The 25,726-nt window shown below is 38.2% G+C and overlaps 1 protein-coding gene across 9 annotated transcripts in view; it reads left to right on the plus strand.

The window, feature by feature from the left end:
* Positions 1 to 1,581: 1,581 nt before the first annotated feature.
* ELAVL4 (ELAV like RNA binding protein 4) overlaps positions 1,582 to 25,726 on the plus strand; it is a 133,042-nt gene continuing 108,897 nt past the window's right edge. For 2 of the 9 annotated variants that reach the window (XM_020788098.3, XM_078392862.1), the window contains exon 1: positions 19,399 to 20,417. In XM_020788098.3, coding sequence (XP_020643757.1) covers positions 20,370 to 20,417 — 48 coding nt within the window. In that variant the 5' untranslated portion in view covers positions 19,399 to 20,369. The other 7 variants (XM_020788095.3, XM_020788097.3, XM_020788100.3 and 4 more) reach the window with 5 other exon arrangements.

Below are 25,726 nucleotides of genomic sequence, written 5' to 3' on the forward strand. Positions count from 1 at the left end.
AATTGCAGTTTGCAAAAAACTTGCAGAAGTGGCAAAAAGGCCACAGGGGGGCCATGCACCACAAAACACCTAGTTTTGAAAACTGGAAAGGGTTTTCTAGCCATTTCATTTAATTTTGTGTGCGCGTTTAATAGCTATATTTTGTAGTGCATTTGTGCAGCTCCTGGAAAGTTTGGGGAGGCATAAAATTGGCCCCCAAGACCCACCAGAGTTTTCCATCTGTTTTAACCTAACCAGGGTAAAAAAAATCATTAACATAATGACTTAATGAGTTCCTAATTAATTTAAAAATTACTCACAACTTTAATATTTGTAGTTTATACATTTTGCTGGGGCTAACCAACAGCAAAGGCACAAGAAACTCAAGTTAGGAGAGGGAGAATAGGAACTGACCCTAGTAGCAACACAGACAGAAGGGAACCGGGCTCTTTGGTACACCTTCTATGGACACAACATGAAGATGCCACTGTGTGAGAGTGAAGGCAGATCCGGCCATGTCTCTGCCGGCACACCATCCCTTCCTCCTAGGCCATATAAAGAAACCAAGCCTGGAAGGCTCCAAATACTGCAGGAGAAAGGGAAGAACTAGCACCATTGAGTGAAGCAGGGACAAAGGTGGATGAAGTGACAGGGCAGTTAGAGAAGGTGGGAATGAAGACAGAGGAAGAGATAGGACACTCAGAAATGATGGTAACGGAAGCTGAGGACGGGGCAGATCCCCAAACTCCTCACTGTGTTTATAAGAAGAATCCCACCCACCCACCTCTCATTAGCTAAACGGCAGCCCGTTATTTTCGGGGGTCCTCTAATTAGAATCTCAAGGAAGTGGATTTTTTGTACTATCAGGCTCTTTAAGTTTCAAACACGACAGTTTTTCGGTGGCAGAAACAGTCTTCAGTATTCAAAGCAGCCTCTCCGTTACCCAAGTAACGTAACCGGGGTCACCCTTTACTTTCCGTCTCCTCTCATCCTCTTTTCTATCGGCCTATTAATATAACAGCGGGAGGAATCCGAATTTAAAACACACCACACACTCCATACTTTCAGCACCTCTGTTACCAGTCTGACCCCTTCCAGAGCTTTTAATTGCCAGCAGAAGCAAGCTGTAAACTGCAAACAGAGCAATTTCTGGTTTCAGTAAGCAGTCTGATTCACAAACTCCCCCCGGCCCGTCAAAAGCTTTATCGGGTAAAGCAATTACGCGAATAATTGGTCAGGTATGAACAACGGTGTCGGCTACGTGGGCATTTATTTTTTTCATATATGAAAAAGTAATTTTTTGCCATTTTGAATGTATCCGCGGCCAGCTTGTTCCACAGCGTTGTTAACTGCTTGGTGCATAAGGGAACGCTCCGCGGGAGGAGAAAAATAACCTCTCCTCGGGCTATTTTTACGCCTCACATTGTCCCTTGAACAGGCGCTCTTTTTCCCGCTTTTCGACCTTGACTGGACAAGCGCGGCCTTGCGATTGGCGGGCGGGCGCTTGCTTGCTTGGAACGTTGTTCGGTCCTTTGCTCGCGGGTGCGGTCACGTGCCGCCCTTTGGAAACTTCTGTCGCCTTCGAACGAATGTTCCGCCGAGCTGAGTCGTTGTTGGCGCGGTTCGAACTCCTCCTTTTCGTCTTTTTCCCCGCAGGTTGACCTCGGTCTGGTGAAGCGGGAAAACGTGTGTTGGTTCTGTCCCGTGTATAGTGTTATTTTCTGGGTCTCGGCAAAAAAATGCGCTTAAAAGGCAAAGTGCCAGCTACCCCTCCGCGCCTAGTACTGCAGGGGCGAGTTTGTCGGGATCCGGGTAGAGCCAGGATCTCGTCTCTTCAGGTATTTGTAGATTACACACACACACACACCCCTTTTATCAGTATCATGGTCTCATTTTTTTCACTTTAGAACTGATCTCTACCAAAAGGGGAAAAGTGGCTGTGTCTAAAAGGGCTTTCATTTCTTCGCTACCAAATGGGGCTCATTGCAGCACGGGGGTGCCTTATAGCAGCTTCAGCAGTTGAAAGCTCAATGCTGTCCATCAAAAACAAAAACAAATTAAATATATCTAAATGTGATTGACTATCTCTCAAAATTATAAGCTTACAGCCCATCTCGAATGCGCTGGGAAATGTTACTGATGAACCCATGTCAGAAAATGGTGGACATGTATTCAGGATCTCTCAGTCCCTTCAGTCTTGATGCTGCAGAAAGCAGATCAGCAGGGAAAGGGGAATTTAGAGAGGTTGACCTGGTGTCTCCATGGGCAAAGCATTGAGATAGAGCAGAAATAATAGTCTAGTGTTCATTGTCTTACAGGTTTTGTGGTGCACATAGATGTATTGAGGAAAACATTTAATGGCTGATTTTCCCATTGTTTGAAAATTTGTTTTCGCACCTGGGGCACTTGTTCAACATTGTATAAATCGTAGCTAACCTTTTAAAAGTACAGTAGGGCTGCGGTACCAGCCCCGCTGTGGATGCTGGAAAACACAGTGGCCAGGTCTGGTAAATACACCCTGGAAATATGTACTGTATAAAATGCATATAAATATGTATAAAAATATGTATACACATTTCTTGTTTTTTTAATTTGGTATTTTCAGGCAGTATATAAGTGAATCAGCAGATACTAACTAATCCAATGGATAGGGGAGGCCTTCTGTAAGCACAGCACTTGAAAATAGTAGCTTTGTTAGCAGTACATAGTGCCTGTTGCAGAACAATCCATACATATATCATTAGGTAGAATTACAACTATATTGGCCAAAATGAGGCATTAAATTATGCTGATAATATCCAAGAAACTTGGAATTGCTTTGCTAAATCTAAACAGTGAATAAAGATTCCAGCATTAAAGTTCCAACAGCAGTGAAACAAGGGATTCTGTAAGCAGACAGGCAGAACATGCTGTTGATGGCCATCCCATATGTCTGCAATGTGAGGTATGCACAACTCCATTGCCTAAACTTATAGGATCCATTCAGCTCTCTTAATTACAGTTTTTTAAGCTACTGGTCATCCTATTGTCTTCCAGTAACATCCATAACTTAATCCATTTGCTGCTTTTTGGTAGGCCTGAACTTACTATCAATCAAGTTTCATTGTCCCTCCTGCACTTATTATCAAACTTTACAAGAAATGGTGAAAAATGCATCTGTTCACTCTTTGTGCTACTTACTGTTAGTTTTATAGACTTAGATTTTAACTTCTGTTTAAATATCTTAACCCACAAATAACATACTTGAGAATGATGGTGGAATTGCTGCGATGTGTAAACTGCATAGAAGTAAGCTTTTTTGCTTGAAGCTTTTAGTTTGTTTTATCGATAATAGACTGATTTCCAGCCTTAATGTCATTTGGATAGTTCTTTTGAAAGAACAATGAACAAAACAGGCAAAAGGGAGTGTGAGGACGACTTGTGATGGAAAGCCCAAGAAAAGGTATGTAATGACTGGCATGCTATTTTTAACTTTCAGTCCATTCCTCCTTGGAAAACAAAGCACACTGCTGCAATTCTTGAGAAGGGATGCAAGCACCAAACCTGTGTGCATGTGTACCCTCCAGAATTTTGGCCAGGGTGCTTTGTTTATTGGGGAGGAATGGGCTGAAATTTACAATGTGGCTTATGGAAGCTGAACACCTTCCATATGTGTTGCCTCCAACACATTTTTGGTATCACCTGACAGGACAAAGTTCCAAATAGAGTATTCCTAGAACGAGCTGGAATTTTTAACATGTATACATTACTGAAACAGCAATGTCTATGTTGGCTTGGGCATGTTGTGAGAATGGCTGATGGTCGGATTCCAAAAGATCTCCTGTATGGAGAATTAGTGCAGGGAGACCACAGCTGTGATACAAGGACATCTGCAAGCAGGATCTGAAGACCTTAGGAATGGACCTCAACAGATGGGAAACCCTGACATGTGAGCGTTCAGCTTGGAGGCAGTTGTTGCATCATGGTCTCTCCCAATTTGAAGAGACCTCGTCCAGCAGGCCGAGGCAAAAGTGGTCATGAAAGCAGCAAAATCAGGGAGCTACACGGGGTACAGATTGTATTTGTCTTCACTGTGGAAGGGATTGTCACTCTTGAATTGGCCTTCTCAGCCACACTAGACGCTGTTCCAAGTCCTCCATACAGAGCATGTTACCATAGTCTTTCAAGACTGAAGGATGCCTAACACAAGGTGGCGCTGCAGGTTAAACTGTAGAAGCCTCTGTGCTGCAAGGTTAGAAGACCAGCAATCGTAAGATCAAATCCATGCGACGGAGTGAGCCCCCGTCTCTTGTCCCAGCTCCCGTCAACCTAGCGGTTCGAAAGCATGTAAAATGTGAGTAGATAAATAGGTACCATCTTGGTGGGAAGGTAACAGTGTTCCGTGTCTAAGTCGCACTGGCCATGTGACCACGGAAGATTGTCTTCAGACAAACGCTGGCTCTACGGGTTGGAAACGGGGATGAGCACCGCCCCCTAGAGTCGGACACGACTGGACAAAAATTGTCAAGGGGGACCTTTACCTTATGCTATAAACAGGATGTCAGTCATTAGGTACTTTTTCTTAGGATGTTCATCCAGAATGATGCAGGAAGTTCACCATTCCCCCACTTTAATGCTTCCGAAGAAGGAAGGGAGAGCTTGGAAGGTTAATTTTTAAAGAAAAATGAATATAATATTATTTACTTACTTAGAATGTTTTTATATTCTCACATCACAAGATGATTACACGCTGAAGCCTCCTGTAATTAAGCAGTGTTAGGATGATGCTGTGGGTTATCAGTTTTGGATGGCCTCGGCATGCGTTTTGCTTCATCTGAAAAGTAATTTTCCAAGTTCTAGGAAGGAATTTGCACTCCTACCAAACCTGGAGGTTTCTCTTTATTTCTAAAGCAGATGTGGAACATGGCGAATGGACGTTTTGTTCTCAGTCTATAGAACACATTCCACTCTTTAAGCACCTGTTTCTGTTTTTTTATATTGTAGGCACAATACTCTGCCCAGTTTGTATTCAGAATAAGCTATGTTTCATTACTGTTGCATGGTATGCACAGTTAAATGAAAAGTCACTAAACTGGTTAAAGCAGAAGCTTTTGTAAAAAAAAAAAGATGCTCAGTACTTTAACCCATGGCATGTTATTATGTGCCATCAAATCACTTCAGACTTAATAATACATCTGATATGGCTTTCCAGCATATGTAAGATGTTGAAGGAGTGGTTTACCATTGCCACTCTGCAGTTTTCATGGCTGGGTGTGATTTGAGCTCAGGTCTCCTGAGCCCTAGTCCTTTGCACTAGCTCCCAAAACATGGTATTGGTACATGATAGATAGATAAAACTTTATTACGGTCAAAGACCAGCCACATTGGTACATGCTTTTCTGCCATACATATATATTTATTGTGTGTATAAATAGAAGCTCTGTTATCTCACACATTACATGCTAAGTAGTATAAATATTTAACAACTGTCTGATGAATATATCTTTGTACTGCAGGAAGGGAAAAGTATGTCACTAGAAATTTAGAGAAGGGGTACTGTTGAAACACCTCTGTATGCAGGCAGGTGTTCATTCATGATAACTCTGGGGTTAAACCCTCTGAATCCAGATAATGTGAGGATGGAGACACTCAGAACAAACCTGATAACAGCTTTGGTACCCTTACTGCTCCTAGATGAGCTGATAATTTCTGGGTTGCTTATCCATATCAGAAACTTGCTTGAAACATTTTGCAGTTTAATTTGAAAAGATGCCACTACAACAAAAAAGATGCAGTATTTAGCAATTGCTGATGTATCATATGTGTGGGAAGCTGCCTGGAGAACATGTGCAGTCATAGCGTCTATAATTTTGTTAAAATTTTAAGATAACAGGATGTAATAGAAGTCTGTAGACCAGGAAGTTAAGGAGTTCTAAAAGATAGTCATTGAAATGTTTGACAAATTAAGTCTATTGGGCAAGTTTAAACATGAATGCGTATAGGCTTTTTAAGTTTCTACAGTACTTTTGCAAAATGTTTGTATTTCAGAGGTGTATTACTCCAGTATTAAACCTATACAGTGGTGCCTTGAGTTAAGAACTTAATTGGTTCCGGAAGACGGTTGTAACTCAAATTAGTCATAACTCAAAGCACCATTTCCTATAGGAATACATTGAAACGCGATTAATCTGCTCTGGCCAGAAAAAAAAAACCATTGAAAAGCCAAAAACACTGCAAGACTCATTGGAAACACAGTTGATCCGTTCTGGCCAAAAAACAAAAACACAGAGAAAAGCAAAGACTGCAATACCCATCGGAAACACGATTAATCCGTTCTGGCTGAACAAAAAAAACCACCAAAAAGCAAACACTGCAAGATTTGTTGGAAACGGGATTTATCTGTTCCGGCTGGAAAAAAAAACACCAAAAGCAAACAAAACACTGCAAAACCCATTGGAAACGTGATTGATCCGTTCTGGCTGGGGGAAAAACATAGAGAAAAGCAAACAAACGCTGCAAGACCCATCAGAAATGCAGAAAAAAACACCAAAAATCAAACAAAGACTGCAAGACCGATTGGAAATGCGGTTGATCCGTCCCAGCTGGGGGGGGGGAGACACATAAAAGCAAAAAATGACTACAAGACCCATTGGAAATGTGGGAAAAAAACCACAAAAAAGCAAACAAAGACTGCAAGACCCATCGGAAACATGGCGGGAAAAACACCAAAAAGGAAAGAAACACTGCAAGACCCGCCAGAAACATGATTGATCTGTTCCGGCCGGAAAAAAAACCCACCAAAAAGCAAACAAAGACTGCAAGACCCACCACGGCACAGAAACATAACCCCCCCCCAGCCCAAACCCACACTGCAAAACCCTGTACTCACTCAGAACAGGCATTTTAAAAAGCAGAAAGCAGTACCAGGCAGTCCGAAGCCTCCTCCAAACGCACACTCTCTAACTGCTGGGGCAAAAGAGCTACAAAGAAGCAGCCTCTTCTCTGACCAACAGTTAGCAGTTCAAATTCCCCATGTTTTTTCGGTTGTAACTCAAAGCTCTGGTCACAAGTCAAAGCAAAATTTTGCGGCCGGAGCTGGTCGTAACTTGAAATGGTCGCAAGTCAAGACGCTTGTGTAAGTTGAGGCACCAATGTATTGCTAATGAAATGCTTCTTGTTTTTTAACCATATTAATGAGATATGGTTGGGGATTGCATGCTTCTTCCTGTTAACCCATTCTTCCTTGAACAAAAGCTCTTCCCTTTTGCCTTTAACTGTAGTATACAGTATGACTGGTGGTGATTGGTGCCCATTTTGGGTTCTACAACATAGGGCTTGGTAACTGAATTATAGGCACAGTTAGAGATCCAATAGGTAGAGTAGTTAGTAGGGCAAGTTTCTAAAAATTGTCTCTAAATGGTATAATAATATGAAAACAGTCAATTGAATCAACATCTGCCTGTTAAAACACAGAAATTAAACTGAGTTGCATTAGATTAGGAACAGAGTAGCTCTATTAGCACACAATGATCATGTTCATAAAAATGTACAAAGGAAAGTAGGCCACAAATCACACAATTACTAGTGTCTATATACAACTGCCAGAAGTATGGGAAACAAACAAGAATTAAAAATCCTAGTTTAGGAAGGTAAATATGGCTTGATAGAGATAACTGAAACTTGATGACTCCCATGACTGGAATACAGCAGTTGAAGGATATAAATTATTCAAAACAACAAAAAGAATAGAAAGGGGAGGTAGAGTCACACTATATGTTAAAAATGCATTTGCCTGCACAGAAATACAGGAGGATGTGCTTGGTTGTCCCATTGGGAGAATATGGATTAATATAATTGAAGTGAAAAATAAAAGGAATGTGGTAGTTGGAGTTTACTATCAATCACCCAATCAAGGAGAAGATGTGGATGAAATCTTTGAAAAACAAATTGCAAGAATTTCAAAGAGACATGATGTAGTAGTAATAGGAGATTTCAGTTATGCTAATATCTCTTGGGAGGCAAATTCAGCCAAACATGGCTCTTCCAAGAAATTCCTGGCTTGTATGACTGATAATTCTCTTCTGCAGAAATTGGAGGAAGAAACTAAAGGATGAGCCATCCTTGACTTGATTCTAACCAATCAAAATGACTTGGTGAAAGAAGGTAGTAAGGGAAACTCTGGGGGAAATGACCATATTCTACTTGAGTTCTTGATTTCAAAGGAAATAAAAATAGCCTGTATACTGGATTTTAGGAAAGCCTATTTTAATAAACTTAGAACAATGACAAATAAGGTCACATGGCAGGAGATCCTAACAAGAAAAGGGGTCTAGGATGGGTGAGAGTTTCTTTAAAAAGAAATTCTAAAAGCACAGCTACTTGTACAGACAGGTACTAAGGAAATACAGAGATGGTGTTAGGAGGGCAAAAACTGAGAATTAGCTCAGTTTAGCAAGAAATTCTAAAAGCAGCAAAAAAAGCATCCTTGAGGTATGTCTGTAACAGAAGACAAAGAAAATAAATATTGGCTGAGCTTCTAAATAGGGATGGAAAATTAATAACAGACAAGAAAGAAAAGGCAGGAGTGCTTAATTCCTATTTTAGCTTTGTTCCCCCCCTCAAAAAAAGACAATCTGTGACCCAAGGCCCAGGCACATGTGAAGTACAAGTAGAAGGGATAGGATTGCATCTTGATATTGATAAACAAAAAGTCGAAGAATACTTTATTACTTTGAAGGAGTTCATATTTACAGGGCTTTGTGAGCTGCATCCAAGAATATTGAAGAAACAAGCTGAAGAACTCTTAGAACCACTGTCTATTATTTTCTTGAAATCATGGAGGTTGGGTAACGTGCTTAATGACTGGAGAACTGCAAGCATTGTCCCATTCTTCGAAAAGGGCACAAAGGAGGAACCTGGGGACTAAAGACCAGTCAAGCTGACATCAATACCAGGGAAAATTCTGGAGCAGATAATAAAGTGGTTACTCTGCAAGTGCCTAGAAAACAATGCCAGAAGCCAACACTGAATTGTCAGGGACAAATCCTGCCAGACTAATCTTACCTAATTTTTTATTGATAATCTCCCTTGTAGATGGTGGGTATGCTGTAGACATAATATATCTTGACTTCAGCAAAGTTTCTGACAAAAGTGTCCCATAATATTTGGATTATCAAGCCTAACTAGGTGTAGGCTGAATAGTACAAATATCAGGTGAATACACCGTTGGTTACAGAGTCATACTTAGAGAGTGCTTACCAATGGCTCTTTCTCAAACTGGGAGGAGGCAACAAGTGGGGTACCACAAGGCTCAGTCTTGGGCCCAGTGCTCTTCAAAATTGTTCTTATTTATTTAAAATACTTTACCCCACCTTTCTCCTTAAATGGACCCAAGGTGTCATATAACAATTAAAATACCATATTTAAAAGTTAAAAACTGTGAGTATACAAATATTTATTAATGACTTGGATGAGGGGGTGCAAGGAATGCTGATCAAATTTACAGATGATGCAGGATTGGATGGATTGTCTAATGCTGTGGAAGACAAAAATAAAGTTCCAAAAGATCTTGATAGGCTCCAGCACCGGACAGAAAAAAACAGAATGAAATTTAACAAGGTTAAGTGCAAAGTTATACTCCTAGGGGGGAAAACAAATGCACAGTTAAAGAGCCAGGAGTATTGCACATGCATAGAAGAACAGGCAATGTTACATCTGTTCCAGTCTCAAAAGGATGTGATGAGCAAACTATGACATGATAAATGTCATATATCTCAGAGGGCTTTTTTTTCATTGTTAGTAAATGTAACAATGTTAGTAAATGTAAAATGTAGTAAATGTTAGTAAATCTAAAATGTAAATCTTCACACCATTAACCAGATTTGCAAAGGCTCTAATTAATTCTCAGATGAAAAGTTCACTTTAACTGATAACCATCAACTGCCCTATAAGCTTTGATATCTCTTTAAATTGAAATATTACTACAAAATAGTCCATTTTTTGAGCTTTGCGTATTATTAATGGATTTGTCTTGTGGGGATTTTATTGGAGTAATTTTTGGTTAATTCCTTATAGTTAGCAGAGCATAAAGTACAAAAAACAAAAAGTACAAAAAACAAACAGCTGCAGCATGGGGGGAATATGAAGGAGAATAGTTAAACATTCCAGCTTCTACTCAGCCCCTTTGATCACAATGAAACTAACCCTTTACATATAAAAAAAATACTCTACAAGTAGTTTAAGTAGAAAAGAAAAAGTATTTACATACAGTTGATCTTTAGTTATAATCAGTAAAATAAAGAATAAAAAATGAACCATGTGGAGGAGGGGAAACTTCAACATTAGCATGTAGTCTGAAGCTCAGGAAGCAGAGAGAGAGGGAGAGCAAACAAAGCAACCAAAAGCAAAGCAAACAGCAAGCGAGGGTGGGGGCTTGCCTTAAGCCCAAGGAAAAAGGACTTTGCTAATTGGTTAGTTGCAGAAGAGAGTTGCCGCAGTTGGTGAGAGCAAAAACCCGCTCTTCCCACTGACACTCAGTGCCAGGCTGCATGCAAGGTTGTTTATTTCGTCAACAGATTTATGTAGATCAATAGCCATCTCTGATTTTTCCCCCAGGAGTAAATAGATGGCAGTCTAATAAACAGGTGTTTCATGAGCTGTGGTAAACTGCTGCACAATGTAGGAAAGAGACTAAGTGAATATTCTGTGTTTTAAAAATACAGTGGTGCCTCGCTTAACGAATGCCCCGTTTAACAAAGAATCTGCATAAAGATTTGTTTTTTGCTATCACAAAAGCGATCGCATTTCGATCTTTTTAATGGCAAAAATATCTTTGCGATGATTGGTAAGCGTTTCGCTTACCGATTTTTGCATAGCGATTCTTTAAAAAACAGCTGATCGGCGGTTCAAAAATGGCTGCCAAAAATGGCTGCCTACAGTGTTTTCGCGCCCTTTTCTCGCATACCAGGCAGTGAAAATGGCGGCCGCATGGAGGATTTCCGCATAACGGTGAGTTTTTTTGCCCATAGGAACGCATTAAACGTGTTTTAATGTGTTCCTATGGGCTTTTTTGCCCCGCATAGTGATGATTTTTTCGGAACGGATTATCATCGCTATGCGGGGCACCACTGTAGTATTAAATACTGAGTTATTTATGAATCTTTCAGGGGCTTGTTTTTGTATAAGTGTGTTTGTATGTGGATGAGTGAAAATGAACTAATACTTTTCTCCTGTTACAAATATTTCTGGAAGGAAAATTATTTATTTGGTTGGAAGAGTGAAGATTTATAAAATAATACGGTTAGTATCATCTCCATTATATTGGAAATTGTTTTCAAACAGATATATATATATTTATTATATGTTTTTGTATTATTGCTATTTGCATGGTACAGGGAATAGGAGAATGAACTCAGATTTTTACTCATAAGGTATGATTCACTGGAACCATTTGTTCAGTTAACAGATACACATGCCTTATACACATGCATACTGTCTTATGATTTCTTCATACAGTATTATTAATAATGCTTATGAAGCATTCTCCTCGTGTTGCCAAATTTCTCCAAGTTTAAAATAGTGAGATTATTCAGCGCCTTAAGAAGTATATGAAATTATGTGAAATCTCATATGATATTGACTGGAACCATGTTTGTGTTGATACACTTTTTGCCTGACTTGTTGCAGCTGATTGTAGCTTCTGGAATGCATCTTGACTGCAGTTGAGGGCACGACCACACACATAACAAGACAGGTTCTGGCATTTCATCAATTAGTGGGAGACAATGACCAAACCTTTCATGAACACCATTGGGATTCTGACCTTCAACATAATATAGTACGGTATTCATTTATAGAATTTATGTTCTCGGGTAATACTAAAATTTCCTGAGGTGGTGAACATTAAAATACAAATTTACAAAGAGGTAAACATGAATATGCTTTTTAAAATTGTATTTTTACAAAATAGTTTTTTTTCTTTTTTCCTTTAACAGCCTTTTAAAAGAGTAGAGATTATGACAGTTTATTGAGTTAGGTATGTGGCTGCAGAACAAGAGGCTGTGAGTTCAATTCCCCACTGTACATTCCGGAAAAGCCAGCCTGTGTGGCCTTGGGCAAGATGCACAGTCCCAGGACACCCCCGAAAGAAGGGAATAGCAAAAGACTTCTAAGTACTCTCTTCCTGGAAAATTATGGAAAAAATGTGCATTAATTGACCTGACATCACCCCCCTCTTCGATTTGTAGTCCAAAGTTTTAGTTACCTGTACATTACTGTTCTCTCCTGGTAATGCATATTTTTCATTTTTATTAGTAAAATTTTAAAAGTACAGTACAGTATATTAGGATTTAGGTAATGTTCATTGTTGCATAAGAAGACTCATGCAACAGTGACCAAAATCAAATTGCTTAATTATGCTAGAGGTGTAACTTTGAAGTGAATTGTCCCATTTAAGAAATCAGACACAATATGCAACAGATAATACCTTCAGAGATTCCTTAACTTGATGCAATTCATCTCATAACCTTATGCTTTTAGTCTAACTAAGCAACTGGATTCCTCCCTTTGTTTCTGTGGTGCTTCCCGTTTCCATCTCTGGTTCCTGTTCTCTGGAAAATATTTGAAGAAGGCTGGAGGCTGTTGAGGGAATTATCTTGATGATGGCTCCCCTTCCCACTGAAGCTCCAAGTGCAGGGTAATGGATAGAGTGATGGATTAGTACTCTGGAGACCATGGTTCGAATCCCTGCTCAACCATGGCAACTGACTGAGGGACTGGAACTGGTAAACCACTCCCTAAATGTCTCACTGCTTAAATATCTTACCTGTTAGGGCCACTATAAGTGGATTTCGATTTGCCAGCTTGTAACAACAACACTTTTCCATAGTCAGATGGATGCCACAGAAACAACTGCATATCATTTAAATTCCTTACATTGTTTTAAGTTTCAAGATACAGAATAAAGGGATGGAAAACTAGTTAAATTTTTTGAATGTGCCCAAAGACCTCTTCCTGCAAAATCCCTGTGTTTCCTAAAAATGGTCATCTTCGAAAAGTTACTTATAACTTTTTATTTTAGCATGGTACTATGTCAATTTTACTTGTTCAGTTTGGCAACGGTATTCCTCTATTATATTACTAATGATTTTAACAATACATTGTGTCCAATAATGTGTTGCTGGAGAACAGATGTACTGCTCATACAAGCTGGCTTCATCTGATTTTAAGAGATGCTGCCCTATCTCATACCACAGATCATTCCATCGGGGGGGGGGGGAACACATCACTGTAATGACAGTGAGACAGCATAACTTCGTGGCTTGTAATAGTATAAATGATAGGGGGAGGATTTCTATGATTTGTCAGTTTTTTTCTGCAACATATGTTTGAGCTTACGGGTGGGTCTGAACATCTGGTTATATTCCACCATCTGAGTAAAAAAAGAATGAAAGATAGTTGTATTTGTGTAAATGTGTAGCTTTCTCTGTTTTTTAACTATTGGGTCTTACATAGTCAAAACATCACTATGAAGACACAATGGGGAGGTATATAAAGGCTCATGCGGAAACCAAAGTTTGTACAGCTTCAAAAAATACTTAAGCAAAACCCTTCTGGTATTGTGCTGGAGCAGCATTTTGTAGCAGATACTGCTTGCTGCAACTAATTTTCAAATGCTTCCGTTTACTTAGATGGGTTAGTTACGTCTCTCTATTAGTAGGTTTTAGTAGTATATTTTTCAGGAATTAGTATTCATTTATACTTCATATTTATTTTGATTCTCTCTGTGTATTTGTCTGTGAAAGTCATTTTTGTTAGTTTTAATTCACTAGACCTGAAATCACTTTAGGCAGTGAGATCATGCTACCCACGTTTGCATTCAGTTGGAGAATACCCTATGCTGGGTATCTTTAAAAGCCAAGTAAAAACATGGATGTTTATTCAGGCCTTCCCTCCAGTCAATACTTGATTCTCTCTTCTCATTTCTCTTTCATTTATTTTTACTCTATTTTCTTGGTTTCCACATTTTCATTTGTAGATTTATGTAACTTTGTGTTCTTATTAATTGCTTGTATTATATTGGAAGTCGCTCAGAGTGGTCGCATAGACCAGATGGGTGGGATACAAATCAAATAAATAAATAAGTGAGTTGCAGCCATTATATAAATTGAATTTTGCTTGAATATTAGCATTAGAAATTATTTAGATTTGTCCTTTAGTTCCCCCCATTGATAAAACATGGTAAAAAGAAAATCTACTTCAACGAAAATAACAGGCATAACAGCACAATTCTAAAATCTTCTCAGAAACAGGTTCCCATAGTATTCAGTGGGTATGAAGTGTACAGTTAAGGAATATAATTATGCTTTACCAATATTGACAAAGCCAGCGCCAGAGAGAAGAGCTACCTTATGTATCCTTGGGCAGATAGCGTTGTCCCAGGTCAGCCTCAGAAGGCAGGAACCGTAAACAGTTCTTGAGTATTCTCTACCTGGAAAACCATGGAAATGGTCAACATATGTCAGAACTGACTAGATAGCATCTAATTATTAGTGTTGATATTGATATATTATTCTAAATAGGCAATGCATTTTTTTTAACCTGGTGTAGTGTGGTAACAGTACTTCTGTGGCCATTGTTTTCATTTGGAAACAATGCTAAAATAGAACACTTGTAGTTTATTAGGTGAGTTTAAATGCCCCTTTTGTTCAGTGTCAAAAGAACAATTAAGTTTTATCCGAGCAGAATGGAGTGTCTCCAGATGCAAGTAAAAATGCTTGTGGTGATACTACTAAGAAACAGTACTTGTTGTTGCATTGAAGATTTCCTATAAAGCATGAAGGAAATTACTAAGGGGAAAAACAAAAATCTCTTTCAACAATGTTCAGATCCAAGTTAGTGGCATGTAGTGTAGATTTTTGTGCTGTTTTTAGTTAGTTGATAGTTTTTGTTAATTGGCTAATTGATTAATTTGCTTCAAAGGCTTTAAATGCTGAAAACATCTTAGTTTGAGTGTTGACAAATGTTCAGTTTATCATGATCATGGAGATAAAATGGGGAGAAGGGAAGAGGCAATCTGGGATTTCTTTTCTGCTGTCTCTGCCCAGCTCTTTCTTCTGCTTTTGAACAGGTTTTACTTTTATTTTGCAAGATTTTTTTTTATCATACAAGGCTTTTTGTGGGTGCTTCCATAGAGTTTTCTGTTCTTCTGAATTGAATTATGTGTGCTATTGTTTTAACTGTAGCTTTGCTACTGATTTGTTGTTTAACTTATGTAGTCTAGGAGAGAGATTTTTCAAAGTGAAATGAAAATTATTCATTTTAGTAATAAATATATATTATTTTGGTAGTCTAACTAAAACATTGAAAAAAGAATGCTGCTCATTGGTTGAGAGACATTTTAGTCACATGGGTCTGTGCAGTGTGGTGTATCTGGTAGCAGGTCAGTAACTTGATATTGTGATTTCTTTTGTCAGGGACTGAGTTCGATTTCTTAAAAGTAAGCATTGTTTAAGTATAAGAGTAAGCTTATACTCTGCCTTTACTGTTTGGCTAAATCATCAAGCAGTTCTCTTACTGAACAAGAAAGAAAAAAGTTTGTGAAATTACTGTTGGTACATTCTGCTCTCTTTAAATCCATTACTGTCCAAAGCAGGAAGCCATGAATATTTTATGTAGAACAGTAATTGTGCTTTAAAGTGTCATTTGAAGCTTAATGTTCAAGAGATGAAGAGGGGCAAAATTGAAACAAAAATTACAATGTTTATTATTTGTTAAAGAATAAATCATATTTATTTCCCCTGAAAAATATTTGCATTTTAAACATGAATGTGGGATAAATAGTAATATTTGAAAATATATAATTTACATGAAGACATACAATTTTGGGGCTCAGTATTCTTATTTTAGTTGGAAACTACTGATGAGTTTTATAGCACAGCCAAATGAGGATGTCCTAAAAGGGAAATGGCATCGTATTTTCAGAGGTTTAATAGACCAGTTTGTCTGTTGCCACGTCTGGCTGTAATATTCCCATACTTGTATGCATGGACTTCCAGGTTACCTGCTTACATTTTTGAAAGGCTTTGATAAAATCCTTCTCAAGGGGATTCTGAATAAATTTAAACATTATTGAATTTAAAGGATTGATAGCTTGTGAAGATTTGTAACTGGTGAAAGATTTGTTGCCTGTTTTACTAGAGCAGAAATAAATAAATGATCAGTTTTCATATTGGAAGTACAATACATAATAAGGAGCCCCCAAATGTTGTGTTCTTTGCCCCAATGTTACTTGGTAAATGGTCGGTAGTCAAGAATAGGTGAGTAGAAAGATGGTTGCATATGGCATGAAATCATTCAGGGACATGAAATGGCAAGCAGATTGCCATGAAATGCAAGCAGACCCATATATAGAGATGGCCAGGCAAGTTTTGGAAATAGGGACAAAGAAATCAGAAACGCACTGATGAGGTCTAAAGCAGCAATGTATGACCCCCCCCCCAAAAAAAACTCTTAAAGTCATACCTCAATTTTTAAAAGTAGACTTTTGGCCAAATTGCATATCTATTTATTGAATCTGTACATGGGCTTTCAGAAAAGGCAGTTTATGTAGCTGGCTATACTAAGATGCAGAGTTCAAAACTGGGTCTTAAAACAATGTAACATTTCAACTAGTCATTTAAAAACTCAATTAAAAATTAACAGACCCAGAAATTGACTCCTTTCTGCAACTGTTGAGTTCTGCCTGGATAGAAAGGAATTGCAGAACCTAGGAATGGTAATCAAGAAGATCTTGAACATGCCTAGTGCTTCTGAAGGTGATGAGACCAAGAGAAGGGTCTCCCATAAAAAACTTAGAAGTTGCATACCACTTTACAGTCATTTGGGTAGGGTGATATTGACAGGACATGCAGCTAGGAAAGATTAGGAAAGGTTATCAAATGTAAAGAAGTATAAGTGAAGACCTGAAAGGTTTCTCTAGACTAGTGAATCTGTCTTTTTTTGGCCACAGGCATGAACACAATATGAAAGAAATATAGGGTGAATCAGGATTGTGTAAGTCATGTAACAAACCTTATAAGGTGATGTGTGAAGAATTGTTTCCAGACTGTGACTCCCTTCAAATGTGCCAGGGTCTCCCAGGGGGCCATATGCCCCCCAATGAGAATGGCTGATAGAACAGTGGTTCCCAAACTTGGGTAACCCAGGTGTTCTTGGAATGCAGCTCCCAGAAGCCTTTGCCACCAGCTGTGCTAGCCAGGATTTCTGGGAGTTGCAATCCAAGAACATATGGGGACCCCAGTTTGAGAACAGTTGGTCTGGACAATGAGTAACTGAAATGATTACGTCATTAGGGTATCTCTCTATGAGTTATATCTAATGCGTGTGAGGCTCATTAGATAAAAGAAAACTGGGATGCAATAGATTTTAACACTGTGTTGGTTTAGAAAGAATGAGGGTATATCTTTATACATTATGATTGAAGGGCAAGTGATGGAGTTACAGACAAAAGAAAGTACTTCTTCACACAACTATTAATTAATTAATTGATAGAATTTGCTGCTATAAGATGTGATAATGACCATAAGATTATGTGGCTTTGAAAGAGGAAAGACATATGAAATACAAGTCTATTAATTCCTAGAATACAGTAGAGTGGTGTAGAATTCTTGCCTGTAGGCAAGACATTTGTAGCATACCTTCTGTTGTTTGCCCAGAAGCATCTCACTAGCATCTTATAGAGGCAGAATGCTGGGCTACGAGGTCTGATCCAGCAGGGCTGTTTCTATGTGTGAACATAATAACTTGAAATCATGACATACTTTTTTGTCTAAATGTTGTAGAGTGAGATATAAGATACAGGATTTAGTTTTGATTAAGTTTCAGGAACATGTGGTAATTTCATTGTACTGTGTATATTTATTATGTTTAGAGTACCACCGTGTGTCATACAGTTAATCCAGCTATTGTGACTACATGGGATGTTCTTCAACATACTGATCAGTATAGAAGGCTGTTAGAATGTGAAATCTGTGAAGACTATTTTCAGTTTGGCTGGCTGTTAAACCTCTTGTAGCTTCTAAAGACAATTATAACTTTGGGTCAGACTAGATGTGTTAAGTGGAATGCATATTCCCTATAATTAATGGATTGTAGAGTTTCCTGAGAGAGACGTGTAAATTAAGGCTGCGTTTAACTTCATTTAGATCACAAGACTCAAACAAAATATGTAATTTTGTAGTACAAAATATGTAATTCAGGAAATTTTACATACAGTGACATGTCTTTAAGCATTTGTGTGAATATTTATTGTTGAATACACTTCAAGTTCTCCAGGCCTCCATCTAAATACAGTATAGCCTAGATGAATGAGGATGGGTAACTTTGTCATAGTAGAGTGGGTTTTCTATGTGTTCCTTCATAACTAGGGCTTTAGCCTTTCATGGTCAATATACAATGGTGTTCTGCGAAAATCGTCATCTTGTGAAAAAAGTCTTGCGAGGTTCCCTATGCATCAGTCTTTTAAAAAAGTCTTGCGAAGCATTGGTCTTTAAAAAAAAGTCTTGCGAAGCATGGTCATACAAGAAAAAAATCTTGCGAGGCACCATAGTGATCGCAAAAACAAATCGTCCTGCGGGTTTTTCATCCTGCGAGGCAATTGTCTAGCGAGGCACCACTGTACCTCAGAATCTAGGAATCTAGGAGACCAGTTCCCAAACTTTCTGTCATCCCACCACATTTTGGTTTTAAAAAAACCCACCTTTCTTTTACCGTACTAAAGATGCTTCAGTTCATAATTTAAAATCTAAAATAAACTCATATAAGTGAAAAAGTATTTTTAAAAAAGTTTCTCTTGTCATCAAAAATAATAAAATCGAATATACCTCAGTGGTTTAGGTACCTGGCTGCGGAGCCAGAGATTGGGAGTTCGATTCCCCAATCCACCTCCTTGACGGGCTGGATTTAATGATCCATAGGGTCCCTTCTAGTTCTGCAGTTCTAAAATGATGATGATATCTTTCAAAATTAGCAGAAATAAATTTAGTATGAAAGATGATGCTTTATCTCAATCTTGCATTCCTCATTAGAATATCTTCATGCCATCTCGCTAAGGGTCACCCCAGTGCGGAAATTCTAGGTTTTTATAGGAAGGCATGTGGGGTCTTAATTCCTGTCCCCAAACTTGTAATCATTTACTGTACTCCAGAATTATCCTCCCCTATCTTATGCCAGGGTCAGTGTAGTTCTGTTCTCTAGCACACATGGGCAAAACTGTATCTGTGAGATATTTCTAATAAAGTCTCTTCCCCAACCTTTTTTGTGAAGCGTTTCGCACATGTCTTTAATCCTGATTGCGTGCTGAAACTGACACTAAGTGTATGGAATTCAATGAATGCACACTCTTTGTCCACCTGATTTCCCTCTCTGTGTCGTCTTCCCTTTGTCAAAATGAACTCTTTAGGGCAGAGACATGTCTGTGTGTATTTGCTGTGCATCATCATCATTCTCTCGTGGCCAGATCTGAATCCGGATCTTTAAATATAGATCTTGCAGTTCCTCAGAGAGATAGCATTTTCCCCCAGCTGCTACAGCTTGAAATGATTTTTGTTTGTTAAATTCATAAATTCAGCTATCAGGTTCAGCTGTCAGCTTCAGTCATAAGGACTATAAATGTTAAGCAAGCATTTATGACTGGCATTAAAAATCCTTGCAAATTCAAGTTTTTCTTTAGTCATCAGTTTTTGTAGAGTATTTTGTTCATCCCAAACATTAATCCACATAGTTTTACTTAGATTAAACGGTATTAGAGAATTAAACAGATATGAGAGAAACTAACAGAAGTGAAGGCAGAGAATTTTTTTTACTAAATGTTCAAAAGCGATTTTGAGATTTTCTACTTATGGTTGCTTTTTTCTCTATTTGTGTGGTATGTGAGTTTTGACACCTCTGAAATGTTTTTTTTTCAGAGGTGCATTTTAATTTTTGTTTTGGTAAGGCAGAAGGGAGAGCTGCAAGCTACACCTTTGTCTCCTATGACACTTCGAATTTTATGTGTATGACGAATCACGGCTACAAGCTATTCCACTGCAAGCTCAAGATGTTCACTTTGAATCATTCCACGCTGCCCACCTGGTGGTTAAAGAGCGAACTGTTACTTTAAAGAATAGTTTAAGTAACAACCATGTTTGGGGCAGCAGGCTATTCCAGCAAAGAGAGCAGTATATGTTACAGGAGTGAGTCTACTTCGTATGCTAAGAGAGAAAATGCAGCTCACTGACTAGATGTTTTAATGTGCTAACTCTAGGGAGAAAAAATTGTTGTGTACAGGAAAATTGACATCCCCTGTGGAGATAGCGGACTGGACTTGCAAAGGATTCTCTTTCTGTTATTCTGAAACCAAAATCTGTGGCAAGATGTTTGAAATCACCAGGACGCTTAGTGCTGCTTTGTTAAATAATGAGGTAATATTTTGTCACATTTTCTGGGCAGTCTTCGTTTTTTCCTTCTCCTCCATTTGCTAAGAAATGATTCCATCCTCATAGTAAGAGATTTAAAAGAAAAGGAGATGGGGGGGGGAGAATAGAAATCTTCCTTTGCTTTATTTTGGGCACCGTCCCCCCATCATTTTGGATAACAGGATTGTCTTTTATTTGTAGTTTTAATGAGCTGCTGTTGCCTAGGACATTATGCCATGTAAGGCTTCTTAACTGCACAGAGTAGGTAGTTATTAACGCTGAATTGGCTTTAAGTATAGTCCATCTGGGCTCTGTATGAGAGAGCTTGCTGGCGGTTCCTGATGCTAAGATACCCGCAACCTTTGGGATGTATGCATGGTGGAAAGGGACACAGTGCTATGAGATCACTGCTTTTGAGGGAAACTGTCATTAATGAGTCAAGAAACTGCTCATTTATGGTAAGGAAGAAGAGGGAGGAAAAATAACAGTCCTGTGATTTCATTTTGAGAGTGGATTAACTGTATTTTCAGTCAAGTTTTGGGAGGGAGGAAGGATTTGCATGAAAATAATGCCTTTTCTGTACAGTACTTCCCAATTGATCGGTGAAACACTTTAAGGCAAAATGTTTGATGATTTACAAATTGTGTCACTGTTAGCTATCGGGTGATGAGCCTCCAAACCTGAAAGATAAATGGTCCTACTAGAAATAAGAGAGATTCCACACACACCCCAGCATAGGATATTCTGCCTTTGTCTTTAGAAAGAGGCCTCTATGGACAGTTGTGGGTTTGTCTTATGATTTTCTTCACTTTTTTATTTGTAATCAGTTCTCCTAAATTTTGTCTTGGGCGGTTTTGGCTATTTGTACACTATAAACAGAATGCATGTACGTTTAGGTTGACAAGATACTTAATATGTACTCAAATCTATAGTTAATGTTTTACTTTAAGACAAAGAACTGAATCTTTTTATGATCACAACATTAAAAGTAGTGACAGAATGTAATGAGATGGGGGAAAGGATTGGTTAATTTTTTTCTTTACTCCCTGTTTCATTTTTGTTAATAACCAGTGAGATATTGATTGAAAATTGACATTAAAAATGAAACTTTTTCAGTGAACATGGTGTATTACAGTTAGGATGCAGCAGTATTGTTGTATTTTTTTAATTGATCGATTGATATTTTAGTTCTAAAAGAGCATAGTTCAGACTCTATTAGTTTGTGCTAAAGAACTGTGAAACCCAAATGCTGAATGTGAGCATTCCTCTAGTTATATTTGTTGACAAGCATTGGATTAAATTTTAATATTTGGGTCGATTGACTTGATTTTCTTCTAAAATTACCTTTATTGTTATTTTTTATTTCTGTATTTTCATAATGGGGTTTGTTGTTGTTGTACAGAAATATTTATAGCTTCAAACAGAGAAAAATGTATATTGTGGCCCATGCTTGTACACTGCAGTGTTACATTTTTCATTTTGATGCACTATACATTAAGAAACGTGTCAGTTATAAATGGCTTTAAAATGTATGTAACTTCAGATGGCATGCAAAACATGCTCAGTACTACAGTGAAGAAGAGAAGCATAGTTTCCTTTAATATTAATTCCAGTAACCTTAAGACATTGTAGTATATTGTCTAGCTTGCTTCAAGCAAACATCCCTGTGATAAATACAGTTTGGGATAGGTCTTTTAAAATTAGAAATAACAATGGGAAAGCTATTGAATCAAAATAATTTTCAGTTAATGGCTGAACTCTGAAGAATTTGCAATGTGGGTATAATTCGAGTTTTCTTGTTTTGTCAGATGAAGGTAGGCAAGCAATTTCCAGTTCTATACTTTGAAGGGGCCTTATGTATGGTGGTGTAAATATTTTCCTTAAACCATAATAATAGAATAATTCTTCAGAAAACAAGATTTTTTTCTCTACTTAGGGTTTCCTAGTTTATTGAGTTGAATAGCTAGTGATTTTAATTAGAAATACAACTCACAGTATTCATGCACAGCTTTGCTTACATGCCACATCCTTAATTGTGGACAAGGATTTGAGAATTATGTAAAGATTGAAAACTATAGCAACTATGGGGAAATATAGTTTAAATGCACATTAAAGTGTTTGTCATATCTTTTAAGCCTAGAGGCAGAGCATTAAATATGTATTTCTCTGGAAAGCAACTGTCGAGAAAAATAAGGTTGTTAAAATAGTCTAGACTTCAGAGCCCTTCGTGGAAGAGATGAGGAGATGCAGTTAGTGAAGCACGAATAAGGTATAACACTTGTTATATCAGTGTATTTGAAACTCTAGGTGTGGCCTGAATTGCCCCTCTGTGTGTGTAAGGGGGGAGGGGAGTTGTGCATAAAATTCATGCATGTGTGATGTTCTTAAACTAGCCCTTAATTACTAGACACAAGCAGCAGTTCAGAAATCTGGTCTCTGTTGTTGTAGAGGTCACCAAATCATTAACATTGTCAATCTGGCAGTAGCTAATTTCAATAGCACCTGATGTTGCAACGCCTCCTTTAGTTTCCCTAGCCAATCAGATCTTGCTTTCAGCTGACAGATGGTCCCATAAATGGATGTAAAAAAGAGAAGCTGCTAGCCAATTTCATCAAGGCTCTATTCAGTTGTTATCTACATTTTAAAATCAGGGGGCTTCAACACAGTGCTTGCTTTTTGTTTTGGTTTTTTTTTTTCTTCCTTTTGCAGCATCGTACATCTGCACTGTGTATTTTGTGGATTTTTTGAAAATACACAATAAAAAATTTAATTCCCTGAAATCATATCAAATCTTTAGAGGAACTGAAGCCCTGCAAGACCCATAATTTGCCATTAAGAATGGTTATGGTAGGTATTAGTAGTTTTTAAAATCTGTTTGTTGCAGCAGTCTTTCATAGTCTGTGTATAGTACATATAGCTTTCCCCCAGTCTGCATTTTGATCAGTTTGTGTTGTCACATGAGTTTAGTTTGCTCCCGCTGGGTCGCATGTTAAATGTCTTTCTCCCTTCTTTTCTCTTCCTCTCTCTTCGCATTTCAATACTTGCCTAGTTAATAAAAGGCAGCAAGGATGCACTGTACCATTTTAAGATCATTATAATTTCTCTTTCGGAATAAAGAAAAGGCTGGGTTCTGATGCAAGGCTGCATGCGGCCAACAGAAGTGCTGAAGGGGGGTGGGTGGGATGGTTAAATTTCCCACATTCACACGCGGCCAACACATACGCAAAATGGAATCCTTGCAGAAAATAAAATAAGAAGGCAAAGCCTTGAGACTGATACTTTTTTTTTTGGTCTGGTGTATTGTGCAGAAGGCATGGTAATTTTTTTTTTTGAGAGTGATTTATAGGAGCTTCAGTAAATGCTGCATATTATATTTCAAAGAGTTTCCTGTCATGACCTCATAAAAAGAGGAGGCGGCTTGTATGTGTACCAGCGCCTAGTATATGCCGATTTGTTGCATCGTTGGGCAGGAGTTCTGTAAGAAGGAATGTCAGCTTTTACATAACGTTCTTTTTGCTTTTGACACTGTGAGGGGCTGTAAGGGTCCATTTTTGTGATCACAGATGGAGTGGAATGGCTTGAAAATGGTAAGTGAATGCCGACAGCAGACTGCTTTTCAGGCTTTGTGTGTGGCTTGTGTGCCTCATGAATTGTGTTTGTTTAGGGTGGCAGATCATGAGCTATAAATAAAATTGTGGATTGTTTTGTTTTTAGTGGGGGCACCTGTGTATGTAATGTGTATGGACAATTATTATATAGAGACAAGTGTCATGGCAGTGAGCCTGTATTTGGATAAGCTCCGCGGACAGTCGCTATGTCTTTGTACTGTATGCCTAGTTCAGGATGCCTTTTCATTTGTGCTGCTCAAGTGCTAAGTTGCATAGAAATCTAATGACAGCATGTGTGCTTTCCATAGAATCTTAATGGTATTGTGAAACAACGGTGCTTTATTTTCTGCCGAAGGAAGTTAAATCTGTTTAGTGTGATAGTAGTATTTCTATTTTTAGAGTGTTCTTCTGGCAGAAAAATCAGAATTTGCATTACTTGTCCCCTTCCCCCACTCCCTTTCCTGTTTTTTTTGTTGTTGTGCTTTCCAGACAGATAAGATGTATATATGTGTACATGCAGATTGTGCTAGATCAAATATGGACTTTTAAATGTTGCAGAACAGAGCAAATCATAACGGTGGAGGGCAGCAGGAGGGGGAAAAGGCATTAACATTCACCTCGTTCTTCCTCCTTCTGTTTCAATTAAACATTTTGCAGGCACTCCCTTCTCTCTTTCTCTCTTCCTTTCTCTCTGGATATTTATTATAAACTGGGAAACAAAGCTGTGGTATTTCCCTATTCTTATAGGATTTTCTTTGTCTAGCTGCTTGTTTTGATGGGTGTAAAACAAATAAGATTAGACTGAGCAGCCGAACTGAAAGCGATAGCTGGGAGGAAAAGCCAATGAAAGGTTGCCGGGGAAACGAGCATAGGGGAAGCTGAGTGGGGGAGCAGGTGGCAGTCATGTGGGAATACTGCAAACAGTGGAAAAAATTCTGGGGCTACCTCAATTATCTTTGCTCTTCTTTGTGGCAGTCACAACTTTAATTATTCTAGTGTTAATTACATTTCTGGCTCAAGCTTAGAGTGATTTGTTGAAATTTCCGCCTCTGTTTTTCCCCCCTGCATCTGTTCTTTTTTCCTGTATAGGGTGGGTGTGGGTCCTTTAATAATTTCATTCCTAATATTAAATTTCCATACAAAAAAGTACTGTACAAGAAACAGGGGATGCTCTTGCACACAAAGATGCAGGGCACTGAATGGAATTAGTAGATTTTCCAATTCTGTCTTATTGTATTCATCCAGAATCCGCATGGGAGCTATACACAAACTTAACCAAGTAAAGATTTTTGTGTGAAAGTGTTGTTTGTTGTGTATTTATGAAATGTCACAATTCTGTAGAAGAATAATCAGTTCAGCCAGGAGCACTGTATGGACAGTGTAGCATTTTCCAAAAAAGGATAAAAGCATCACTACAGTATCACACTACATCATTTACGTTTTATAGAAAAATATGCCCTAAGATATAAAATGGATACTGTTAAACCTAAGTTAAAATATATGTTGCTAATTTTTATGGCACCATATGTTGCCAATACTATTCCATGCAAAAATTAGCATAGAATACTAGTGTGTATTAAAATAGGGTGATGGGTGTATGAAGCATTAGAAGGCGTTGGTTGATAAGCAGTGGAAAGTGCAATGCAAAAAGCTAGGGATGCTGATATTGTAAATATATATAAACTCTGAGAAGCACATCAGAAGCTT

This window comes from Pogona vitticeps, chromosome 4 (genome assembly GCF_051106095.1).
Source record: "Pogona vitticeps strain Pit_001003342236 chromosome 4, PviZW2.1, whole genome shotgun sequence".
Lineage (NCBI taxonomy): Eukaryota > Metazoa > Chordata > Lepidosauria > Squamata > Agamidae > Pogona > Pogona vitticeps.